At 49.6% G+C, this 11,709-nt stretch overlaps 1 protein-coding gene across 1 annotated transcript in view; it reads right to left on the bottom strand.

The window, feature by feature from the left end:
* Positions 1-11,709, bottom strand: part of LOC109538732 (protein tiptop) — a gene marked incomplete at its 3' end in the record, with an annotated part of 18,357 nt that continues 6,648 nt past the window's right edge. Inside the window, 2 exon segments of the mRNA XM_048663085.1 lie at positions 1-762; positions 824-995. Of these exon segments, the coding sequence (XP_048519042.1) occupies positions 1-762; positions 824-995 (934 nt within the window).

The following is an 11,709-nucleotide window of genomic DNA, read 5'->3' on the forward strand; positions in this document are numbered from 1 at the left end:
GGGGGCGGGGCCTGCGTCTGCGGAATGTTCACGCCGCAATGCTTCGCCTCCTTCATGTGAGTGGTGAGGGCGGCCAGACTGGCGAAGCTCTGTTTGCACCAGACGCACTTGAGCACGTCCTTGGCCTGCTCGGCCCCCTTGCTCAGCCAGTGGCTCTGCCACGCGCTGTTCCGGTTGCTGGAGGGGCTGGGCGGCACGCCGCTGGCCATCCGGAACAGATCGTCGCCCCCGATCTTGCTCAGCTCGCTCATCTTCTCCAGGGCCTTGGCCGCCTCGCTGGGGGCGGCCGCCTTGGCCTTGCCGTTCCACAGGTCGGGGGCGGGGCTTTTGGGCGACAGCCCCGCCATGAAGTAGGAGGGCCAGGCGGGCACGCTGGGTTTGGCCTTGCGCTGGGGCGGCTGCGGCAGCAGCTCCTCGGCCGCCCTCTTGCGACTGCCCACCGACAGGTCCAGGGGGGCGCCGCTGGCCGCCGCCCCTTCGGGCCGCTTGCGGCTGAAGTCCAGGATGCCCTCGGTGTTGGGGGAGAGCTCGCAACTGGGCGGACTGGAGGTGGAGCTGATGAGGGGCGACACGGCCGCCCTGCCGAAGCCGCTGGGCAGGGGGGAGGTCATCATGAGGCGGTGCGACTGCACGGCGTGGGCGGCCGCGTTCAAGTAGGCGGCCATCTGGGACGGCAACAGCGCCGGCATGGAGGGCGGCAGCGCGACGCCCCCCGGGAACAGCATGTCGCCCGACTCGTGCGAGTTGCACCTTGACGGCTCTCTGCAAATTGAGCCCCAATTAGTCAATGAGCTGGGGGTCGGAACCAAGTGGGAGAACCTACCGATTCAAGGTCGGGTCGTCGTTGAGGCTGCCGGGCGAAAGGGCGTCCAGCGGCGGCGAGCCCTCAACAGGGGCGGGCGAAGCGGAATTGGTGGGCGTCATCGACCCCGCCTCCTCCTCGCCCTCGGCCTTGTCATCCCCCTCCTCCGGTGAGCCCTCCTCGCCTCCTTCCCCTGCAAGCAAAAATCAGGTCAGGCCTGGGGCATCTGGCAGGTGCAAGCGAAACGTTGCCCCATTACTTTGCTTTGGCCGCCCAGCTCGCTTCCTGTTCGTTTGAGCGGAAAACTCGATCGGGGGGGATTTTGCGCCGAATGTTCCCCCCGATGCGAGCGGGCTGCGGTTTTTCGTTTGCGATATTTTCAGTTTTGTTGGGGATTTTGCCACCTTTTTTGGGCCTTAGCGGCAATGGCTGGCGGGCGACAGCGCCCACTTTTGATCAAGGGCGGCTTTTTCGCTGGCACGCCTAGTTTGGGCGGGCGGCCATTGAAAAACTTTGCCGCCCAAGGGGGGCAAGGGGGGAAACCCATAATCCCCCACTGAACCTTAAAAAAGTCCTGCAGAATCTTCCCATTTCCACACCCCGAATTGAGCAAAGGTATCCTGACGCATCTAGCCCTTTGACGTCATATAAAGCGCGGCTACTAGAACAACCACCCGTAGCTCCCTAATTAGGCGCTTGGGCCAAAGAGTGAATAGGAACTTTTTTACGCGTGGGAGCCCCCTCTTTCCAGGGGGGGTGCCCAGAACTCCTCCACCGGATCCATTTGCGGAGATATGGAGAAAAACCCCAGCCGACCCTATCATCGTCGCGCTAATTTACCGGAAAACAAATCAAAAAACCAGAACAACGACGCCAACTTTGATGCATAATTCGCCACTTAACCAAGCGACCATCTTCCAGCTGTCGCCCGTAAAATATCCATCAAGATCGCTCTGAACGCCGAAAGACAGTTGTTGATGGCATTTCTTCGCATCGGCACTGAACGACGATGATTATTAGTAGGTAATATTAGTTAGTCGAACTCAGTACCTGATAATTGGACCAATGGCGAGCCGGAAAGCAGCAGGGCGGAAGGGTTGGAGCGTGGCACTTTGGGCGAAGAGCACTAGATTAACACTGCGACAATGGGCTGGCGAAAGACGCATTTTATAGGCGATTCCCGGCCGTAATCAAGTGGTTTATTAGCCGGAATTAGGCAAACATTTGGCTTTTCTCTGTTGATGTAAGCGAGGCAAACATTGCAGGGCGGCGCTGCCTTCAAAGGTGCCACCCGCCTTTGTACCGAGCGCTTATTTATCGGACGCTTTCGAAAAAATCGTCACTGCATGCCCCAGAAGAGTCCAAATGGTTCATCAGGAGCAACTTTTCATCAGCTCCCAAATGCCGGAAAAGCGCATGGGATAGGGAAAGTCAGCCTTATATTATTATTATTATTATCTTATAATGTGTACCAAAATTTAAGTTCCCAATGTTTAACCGTTTTAAAGACAAACAACAAAAGCTAATATTTTTCGCCATTTTGAGGATGTATAAATGTATGTATAAATAACAATTATATAAAAAATCAAACACAATTTTAGTTTATTCACTGGGGTACCATGATTTGTACGATAATGTTTATTCAGATTTTTCCCCGTGTTAAAAAGCTTTTTTTGACAAATACTGCAAACATTATTACGACAGAACAGTGATACTACTTCGACACATTCAAGTCAAAACGTGACGTTAACAGTTCTAACGTCACCTTTTTAAGATGTGACACTTGACACCTGACATAAAATTAGATACTGGCAACATTGTATTCCAAGGGGGCTAGAATTAGCCGCTTCTAGGCATGTAGCCGCGCGCAACACCAATGCGGCAACACGGCAGGGCGGAGCCAACCGCAATCCTGCCTAGATCTGACCAATGAATGGCCGCGGCGCGGACGCAGCCTGCACTTAAGTCCCTAATTACATTGATTTATGTTGGTATTGTGCATTGTTGCAACGTGAACGCCCTCTCGTGACTGGGAGATCGATGAAATGGAGGCGGCGGGAGACGGGGGGGATCCGACCGATGCGAACCAGATGAAGATGAAGATGAAGCAGAAAACCTCTGCTGGCTACTGAAGCAGGGAAAAAAGACACAACGCCACCAGATAAGGCCCGGTTGCTGCTGCTGCTGCTGCTGCTGCTGCAGATTCTTCAAACAGGCGACGATCGTATCAACAAATTGTTCATGTTTGGGAGCGTTTACACGAAGAATCGGAAACAGAGGCGGCCCTGAGTTGGACGCGCGATCGGAATCAAGTTGGCGGTGGGTTCATTAACGGCCTCGCTCACGACATGCACAACTGTCATACTTGTCACGTTCACATGACAGTCTAGACGGCGTTAATTTGTCGTGCGCGTCGTCCATCAATCCGTGTGGGGACAGTGGCGGCGCACGTCCGACTCAAGCCAAGGCTTCGGCATATCAAGTAGGCCCGATTAGGTGCTGACCTCTAGCGATAAATGGCGGGGTTTTTTTTAATTGGCGTGCATACTTAACGGGCAATTGAGACGTGACTTAATGGGGCGCGCGTTCGGAATGTCCCGGTCCGAATCGCCAGTGGCTCGCTTAGCGTTGGGTTTGGCGACAACTTGCTAGGGGCATTTTTTGTGGGGGTTTCCACCCCCTAGCCGGGGGTGTGCTCGGATTTCTCCTGCAGCCCCTACTTCGGGAGATACGGGTGAAATAATGGCGCGGCACTCCGGCCGGTAGTCGGCTGCGCCACTGCCCAGCTCTCCAATTGCACGCAACAGCTGAGCGGTCCGCACCTGTGCAGCAGTCGATCAACTGGCGACAGTCGTTTTTCTTTTTCGGAATTATGAAAGCCAATTAAGCGGGGATTTCCTGCTGAACCAGCATTTTCCATTAGGACTGATCGAGAGTAATCGGCGACGATTTGTTGTCCTGGCCGGTCATTGTTATGTCGTGTTTTCGGGCCACATGCGCCTACTCGCTCCTCTTCTCCTGCTAAATGCGCTCGCTGCCATCATTCACTCTGTCAAAGCGTCGGCTATTTCCATCCGCTGCCGCCACTGGCCTAGATGCCCGGCTAAAGAGAGTGGGGGGGGCGAAGCTCCCCATGTTTATCCTGCAAACTGTGTTTTATGGTGTTTTTTCGGTAAAACAGCCGCCTTATCGAAAACCACACATTGGCCAAGATCAAACCGATGCGGCATCGCCGCCGCCATAATTGTTATTGCCCGCTTATTAGCTGTGGACAAACAGTGTGACGGTCGCCCTTTTTATCATCGAGGGCGGCGAAGCCCAGACGATTTTTCCTGCCGCTTTCGCTTAGCTCTTGACCTGGCAACAACGCCCGGGACCTGTCAGTCAAATGTGGGCCCCGACAATGAGCGGCTGTCACTCAAACGTCACCCTGATCCGTGCCCCCCCACGTCCCCTGCCACTCATTGTCTGATAGTCTTCTTATTACTTGTCAACCCTCACTCGTTAGAGCCCATCAACATCAGCGCTTCCATTTAATGCCTTTATTTCACTTGTCTTGCCAGGCGCTTCGGATGTGGACCGGATTCAGGTGCCCGCTCTCTTGATCCCTCTGTCAGGGTGGCGGGCGTTTCGATTCCAGGGCCATCATCAGGCGCTCTATCGGTTTGAACCGGCAGTTTGTTTTTTCCTGTCAAAGCAAGCTTCTGAGCGAAAAATGTTGCTCTTGGTGAAACATGCCGAATGTCCGCCGGTATCGCCTGCGGTTTTTGCCACAACGCCCACTTGATTGGCTCACCGGATAACGACAAAAATGTTGTTTGCCCGCATTTGTCGATGTCGGCGTCAGCTGCGAGCACGCCACTGGACAGAGGCGGAAAAAGTGCACCAAAAAGTTCCTATTCACTTTTTCTCTAAAGGGCCCCATGACCCAGTTAAAGGAGGTTTTTTGATTTCCGGCCGGGTTGGTGGTTTAGTGGGCTATTTAGCAGCTTCCAGCCCCAGGGCGCCCAATTTAGGCTAAGTCTGTTGCAAGACCCCCTGGAAGTCCTGTGGGTGAAAATGGGGACATTCGGAGGGGATTTGGGGAAGTTATGGAGGATTGAAGGCGGCGCCCCCATAAGAGCCCGTGGTGGAGTTTCAGTTTTTCTGTTCTAGAGCAATGGGGGATTTTTTTTTTAAACAATTAAACACGTCATAGCGTCTATTTTGAGCATGGGAAAAGCCCGGAAATGAAAAAAATTCAAAAAATTAGTTTTGGATTTTTGGTCGCGAAATCCATCCGGCCAAACCCTTGGGATTTTGCTCGATTTGGCGATTTTATTTTTTAACGAGAAAACCAAGCTTGCTAGCAAAAAATGTTGCTCTTGGTAAAACTTCGGCACTGCCCAGTGGCACGGACTGGGGGTATTTTTGTGACATTCGAGCAAACAGTTTGGGAGCAAATGCCAAAAACGTGTTTTGCAAAAAATCCCCGAAATCTCCGAAACCGAAAGCAACCGGCAACGGCCGGGCACGCCACTGAATAGAGGGGGCAAAAGTGCTTAAAAAAGTTCGCATGCACTTTTCCGCTTAAGTGCATCATAAGCGCGCTAATGGCAATTTTTCGGTTTCCGCCAAATTTTCCTAGAAAATTTCCAAAATCTGGCCATTTTTCAATCGCCCGAATTTCCGGCAAATTTTCTCTTGGCAGGCTATGGACGCTCCAAATCAATCAATTTTGCTCAAAATTACCTGCAAAATTTCGAAAATCGTCCATCCTCAGGCCTCAAGACTACACAGCGGATTTTGCATGGGCTTTAAATGAGAGGTGTTCCCCCCTAATCCCCAATTGCGCCCCATTTCGGACGAATCTGTTGAACTATAATGCAGAAGCTCTGTATGCAAAACTGGGGATATTTGGTGGGGATTTGGGGAAGTTATGGAGGATTGAAGGCGGCGCCCCCATAAGAGCCCATGGTGGAGTTTCAGTTTTTCTGTTCTAGAGCAATGGGCGATTTTTTCGTAAAGTAATTAAACACTTCGTAGCTTCTATTTTGATCATGGAAAAAGCCCGGAAATAGAAAAAATTAAAAAATGAGTTTTGGATTTTTGGTCGCAAAATTCATCCGGCCCAAACCCTTGGGATTTTGCTCGATTTGAAGATTTTATTTTTTTACGCGAAAACCAAGCTTGCCAGCGAAAAATGTTCCTCTTGGTAAAACGTCCGCACTGCCCCAAGGTATAGAATTGGAGTTTTTGCGCGACGTTCGAGCAAGCAGTTTAAGAGCAAATGCCAAAAACGTGTCTTGCAAAAAATCCCCAAAATCTCCGAAACCGAAAGCAACCGGCAACGGCCGAGCGCGCCACTGAATAGAGGTGGCAAAAGTGCTTAAAAAAGTTCGTATGGACTTTTGCCTCAACTGCCTCATCAGCCCGCTACTGGCAATTTTCTTGCTTCCCGCCAAATTTCAGGGAAAATTGGCAAAATCTGGCCTTTTTTCCGCCGGCCGAATTTTGGGCAAATTTCGTCCTGGACGCTCCGAAGTAATCAATTTTGCTCAAAATCCGCGAAAGTTCACTACAAAGTCTCCGGGGGCGCAAAATGAAAAAAATGCCCCGAGAAACGTGGAAAACCTCCCAAACCAAAAACAATCGGCCAATTCCGAGCACGCCCCTGGACAGAGGAGGTCAATGCCCACAAAAAAGTTGTTCACTTTCTCCCTCCAAAGCCCAAAAAAAAAACTGAATTGACGTGAAAACAGTGCAGCCCCAAATATGCGCGTTTGCCAAATCTACCAACGGGCAAAACCCTCCCCGAAAGTGCCGCCCATGTGGTCGCGACCCAAGAAAGCGACACAATTTATTTATATAGCGTCAGCCCAAAACGTTGATTTACGTCCGAAACCTTCTTTTATATAATGCGACTGCAGTGAAATCTAAATGTGTCAGGGGAGGCCTAATTTATTGGTACTCAGTGTATGGGCTTCGTTCGGTTACAGGCGTCACATCTGCAAAAAGCACTATATCCATCGTGTGACGCAAGATAATGACAGCTCTAAATCAAATTATGACAGCTGGCTTAAAATACCCTTCTTGGCTGGGCGGCCGCCACGTTTTTCGTTCTCACGCAACACCATTGGCGCGGCTCGTTTGTTTCACCATTGGCGACGACCGGCAAACAATCGCAACGAAATGTGACAGCTGACAGCGTCCGTCTTAGCTTGATCTTAGTGACTAGCAAACAAGCGATGACTGTGATGATGATGATGATTATGAAGAACTAACTGGAGGAATCGGATTGCCATTCTGACTCCTCATGCGATCGCTGTCAGATAAGAGATGATGGATTTGATGTGACTTTTTTAACGAAACCCGTACATTGATTGATGGGGCTGCGCCTCAGCGAGTGAGAGCGAGTGCAAGAGTGATCCGATCGTCGGTCAGTGGCTTGGGGGCAAGTTGGCGAACTAATTGCGTCCACAGGTGTTCGAGACCATTCTTCAGCTCGAGGGCCCCTCGACAGGTACCCGGCTGATAAGGGAAGACGACGAAGAAGCAGAAACGCCCGTTTTACATAGTCGGCCGCTCGTGAGATACGCGCATACCATATAGGCGGAGAGATATGCGCTCAAATGAAAGACAATAGGGCATAAATTGTGGCCGGGATGCTGGTGTTCACTGCGCGCTCCAGGCCGGAATGCCCGAACCAAGCCCGATAGGGCAATTGCCTGGCATGGCCAGATAATGGGGCTATCTGGTCAGGAAGCCTCATTGGCCTAGGACAGTTGCCAGGTCCCCCAATTGAAGGTCAAAGTCGAAATTTTCTCTGTTTTCCATGCATGTTTATAGCCAGCCACCACGAAAAGTGCTTGGGTACATTATTGATCTGCTATCGATAGATTAGAGCGACGCTCTAAACGCTTGAATTTTGCCAAAACTGACGAACTTCGCTCTTGGTGGAGCGCTATGACGTCATCGGGCCTATACTTGAAAGGGATTTTGTTGCAAAAAAAAAATGTTTTTCAAATGTAATGGATTGCTCTGGAACACTAAAGGGCTCCCATGTCAAAAATTGAAGGAATTTTGACAGTGCAGAATTGGGAAAAATTTTGACGATTTTCCCAAAAGTTGTCCATGATTTTGGAAAATCCGCAATTGCTCGCTTATTATTGATCCTAGCGAAAAAGTGAATATCAGCTGTTTTATGGCGCTGGACACCATCTATCGACTGGAGCGGTCGGGTTGATTCCAGCTCTTCTAGTTGCGGAGATATTTGCAGTTTTGTGAAAACTAGATTTTCGCGATTTTCTCGAAAACTATCAAAGCTGGAAAGTTGGCGGAAATTCTAGTGGATCGCGCGTGACCAGCGGGACATTTTATAAAGAATAACTTTTTTCGATCGGAAGCTTCGTTGCCGAGAAAAAAAATAAAAAGTAAAATTTGTCGAAAATCCAAAGGGTTTGACCCCCTGGAATTTTCGGCGAAAATTTTTTTTATTTTTTTTTCCAACCATTACTTGCCAGACGGTTAGATATGAAAAAGTTACATGATAAACCGACTTTGGTTGGTTCGAAAAAAAATTCCCCTGTGAGCTACAGGGGGAAGACGAAAAATTTTGTACAGGCCCTTATGGAAGGCCAATTTTCAAAAGTGAATAAAAGCGTCCAATAACTGTGGAATTCGTTGAAGGTCACCTCAATTAATACTGAGGCACATACGAATCGATGCGAAGCAAAATCGGTTCGGTCAAGTGAAAAAGGAAAAAGTTTCCCATTTAAGCCCCATGCTAATTTGAACCACTTCTGAGCAAAATTATTTTCGGAAAATCTGGACTACTTGTACTATTAACGGTTTCTACTGAACGGTTTGAGAAAAACTGTAGAACAGTTCGGCATTATTCAAACGTTTTCACCTTCAAATCGCCAAATTTAAATCTCATCCCCATAGGAGCCCATGTAAACGAAATGTTCTTTTGCTTTTTAGCCCACAAGCGAAAAGCACTATTGGCAAGTGCTTTGGTGCTTGATCGATGTGATATCGACAGGTTATATCGCCAATCTGAAAGTTTCGATTTTTCCGAAACTGTGTAATTTTCCCCTTTAACCAGCACCCCCATGACGTCATAGGTGCCATACCTGAGGGTGATTTTTTGACCAAAAAGTAATTAATTTTTTGAGTGCAATGGATTGCTTTGGTCCACCAAAGGCCTCCTATGTCAAAATTTTACCGATATTTGATATGGGGATATTAAGGCAAATTTCGAAAAAATTTCCAAAAATTTTCCCTGATTTTAGAAAATCGGCAATTGCTCGCTTATTATTGATCCTAGCAAAAAAGTGAATACCAGCTGTTTTATGGCGCTGGACACGATCTATCGACTGGAGTAGTTGAGTTGTTTCCAGCTCTTCTAGTTGTGGAGATATTTGCAGTTTTGTAACAACCAGATTTTCGCGATTTTCTCGCAAACTGTCACAGCTGGAAAGTTTGTGGAAGTTCGAGTGGATAGGGCGGGGTCCGCGGGACATTTTATAGAGAATAACTTTTTTCGCTAGGCAGCTTCGTAGCCGAGGAAAAAAATAAAAAGTCAAATTTGGCGAAAATCCAAAGGGTTTGACCCCCTGGAATTTTCGGCGAAAATTTTTTTTATTTTTTTTTCAAACCTTTCCTTGACGGGCGGTTAGGGATGAAAAAGTTACATGATCAACCGACTTTGGTTGGTACGAAAAAAAATTCCCCTGTGAGCTACAGGGGGAAGACGAAAAAGTTTGCACAGGCCCTTATGCAGGTGAAATTTCCAAAATTGAATAAAAGCGTCAAATGGCTTTGGAATGCGTGAAAATACACATCAGTAGTGGTTGGTGTGTATTTTCAAACAAAAAATTGTCTCTTGGCACTCGGCAAAGCCAAACCAGCCGCAATAATGGGAAAATTTGCCCTTCCTCAGGCAAAAGTGTTGGGCCGACACTGGAAAACCCCCGCTAGCGCCCTTAATAGTGGCTGTAGCAAAAAACCCATAGGAACCCTTCCTATGCGGCTTAAACCCCGCTGTCCAGTGGCGCCCCCCAATTCCCCCCACCTGGCGCCGTTTGGAAAATATCGGCAATTCTTCCTCCGCGTCTTCAGAGCCTCCAAACCATTAGCAGAAAACAAAAAAAAAGCGCAAAAATCCCAGCAGCCCGGCGCCCGATCCGATCGGTCAAATCCCAAGAATGTTGGCAACACCTCCATGGCCCGACTGGATGCTGAAACGCCGTTTCCTCCATACTGCTGGCTGCCATAAGTGGGCCATAAATCTGTCACGCCAGCGAAAATGATCGGTGTGGGCCATGATTCACGTTGACAAATGCGACGCGCCCATACGTGACAGTTGACAGACGGTGTCGCTTTCCGATCCTCTTCCTTCACTGCTTGACCCGGCCGGGTTTCCATTGTTGTTGCTGTTGTTGAGCCAACTATTTGCATGCTAATCGCACGTGTGCGTCGATGTCCACCCGGCCAGGACTGGATCCAGGAGAATTTCCACCATTGCCTGTCAACTGTCACACGATAGTGCAGCTGTGAGCCGCACCCAGGGATGGCGGCGCTGCTGCGGCCGATCAATTTCCATCACGATGGCCACGTCCATCCATCTAATCCGACGTCTAGTCGACTCTTGTGAGTGTATCTCTTCTGGTTAAGATAAGAGCGGTGACATGTCGCGTCCATCACGTCCAATTAATCGGGTTTGCCTCGAGTGTCGATACCTGAAGAACCCACAAAAAGCAAAAGGCGATCGCCTAATCGCTCTGCCTGCCAGCCCCCCCGGGCCCCCCAAGCTGTCGTCCGTCCTGTCAATCACGGCAGGTAGAAAGCAAGCGCCTTAATTATCGCATCATCGGCTGAAACAAGCCGCTTAATGAGGCGATTAGGGCCGGCGACTAGCACTAGAGGGCACTGGCTCACTGTCCTCCACACCCTAACCTTGATTCCGCACTGTCATCCAGTTGACTGATTGATTGATTGTAAATATGCATGTGTGGGTTGTCACTTTTCGTGGAATTTCGTCAATAAAACCGTGTGATTGATGGCTGGCAATCAATCAATTTAATAACCAGGTGACAGCGACCGGTTTCTGATCGATTTGACTGGTTGCACGGTTTAGGCTAATTGGGCGTCGGTGCAGTGGGTGCACCTAGATGGCGCCACCCGGTAGTAATCGCCTGAGGCAAATTGGGCGGGGGAAATTGTGGATATCTCCAAACGGGGGGGAGATGGGGCGCATTTGAGGGCGGCGAGGGGTGCGGACGGTCAAAGTGCACAGAAAAGGTCCCAATGAGTTTTCCACCACACCGCTAATAAGGGAGTCTTGCTCTTGTCTCAAAGGAAAGCCAGCACCTGAATCATCAGCCCAAATGAACGATTTATGAGCTTTCGCCGCATTAAGCACCCAACAAACACCAGCGGGTTCCATTGTGTGTGTTTACCTAGGAAAAAGCCCGTTTCGGCTTCAGGTCGCGTCATCCGCATATCAGGCCGGAACCATAAATTACCCGCAATCCTTTCAGTATAAATGTATTTATTTACTTCTGTGCCTGTCAATGGCTGATTGATTGATTGATTGCCTGATTGGTTCGGCCCCGAAATCTGCGATCCCCCCAAAGCACCAGCGTCGCCTTCTCCATTCCGCCTTATTCTCCACTCTTTTGGGGTCCAAATAAAACTGTCCGTCAGTCACACGGAAAAAGGGGGACGCTGACTGCGAAATTAACTGTACGAGGAGATCGGACTTGTCGCTTGATTATCGGCGAAAAGAATTTCCCGAATGTCGGCATCTGTTTAAATCTTGTCAGGCCAGTGGCAGCGGCCCCCATTTCCCGGAGGTTTTTCCGTTTAATATGTGTCAGTCACCTAATCGCAGTGACCTCAGCATTCTGTCGCCCATTCTCAGC

Source organism: Dendroctonus ponderosae, unplaced genomic scaffold (genome assembly GCF_020466585.1).
Source record: "Dendroctonus ponderosae isolate FM_Combo_2020 unplaced genomic scaffold, Dpon_F_20191213v2 Dpon_F_20191213_12, whole genome shotgun sequence".
NCBI classification, from domain to species: domain Eukaryota; kingdom Metazoa; phylum Arthropoda; class Insecta; order Coleoptera; family Curculionidae; genus Dendroctonus; species Dendroctonus ponderosae.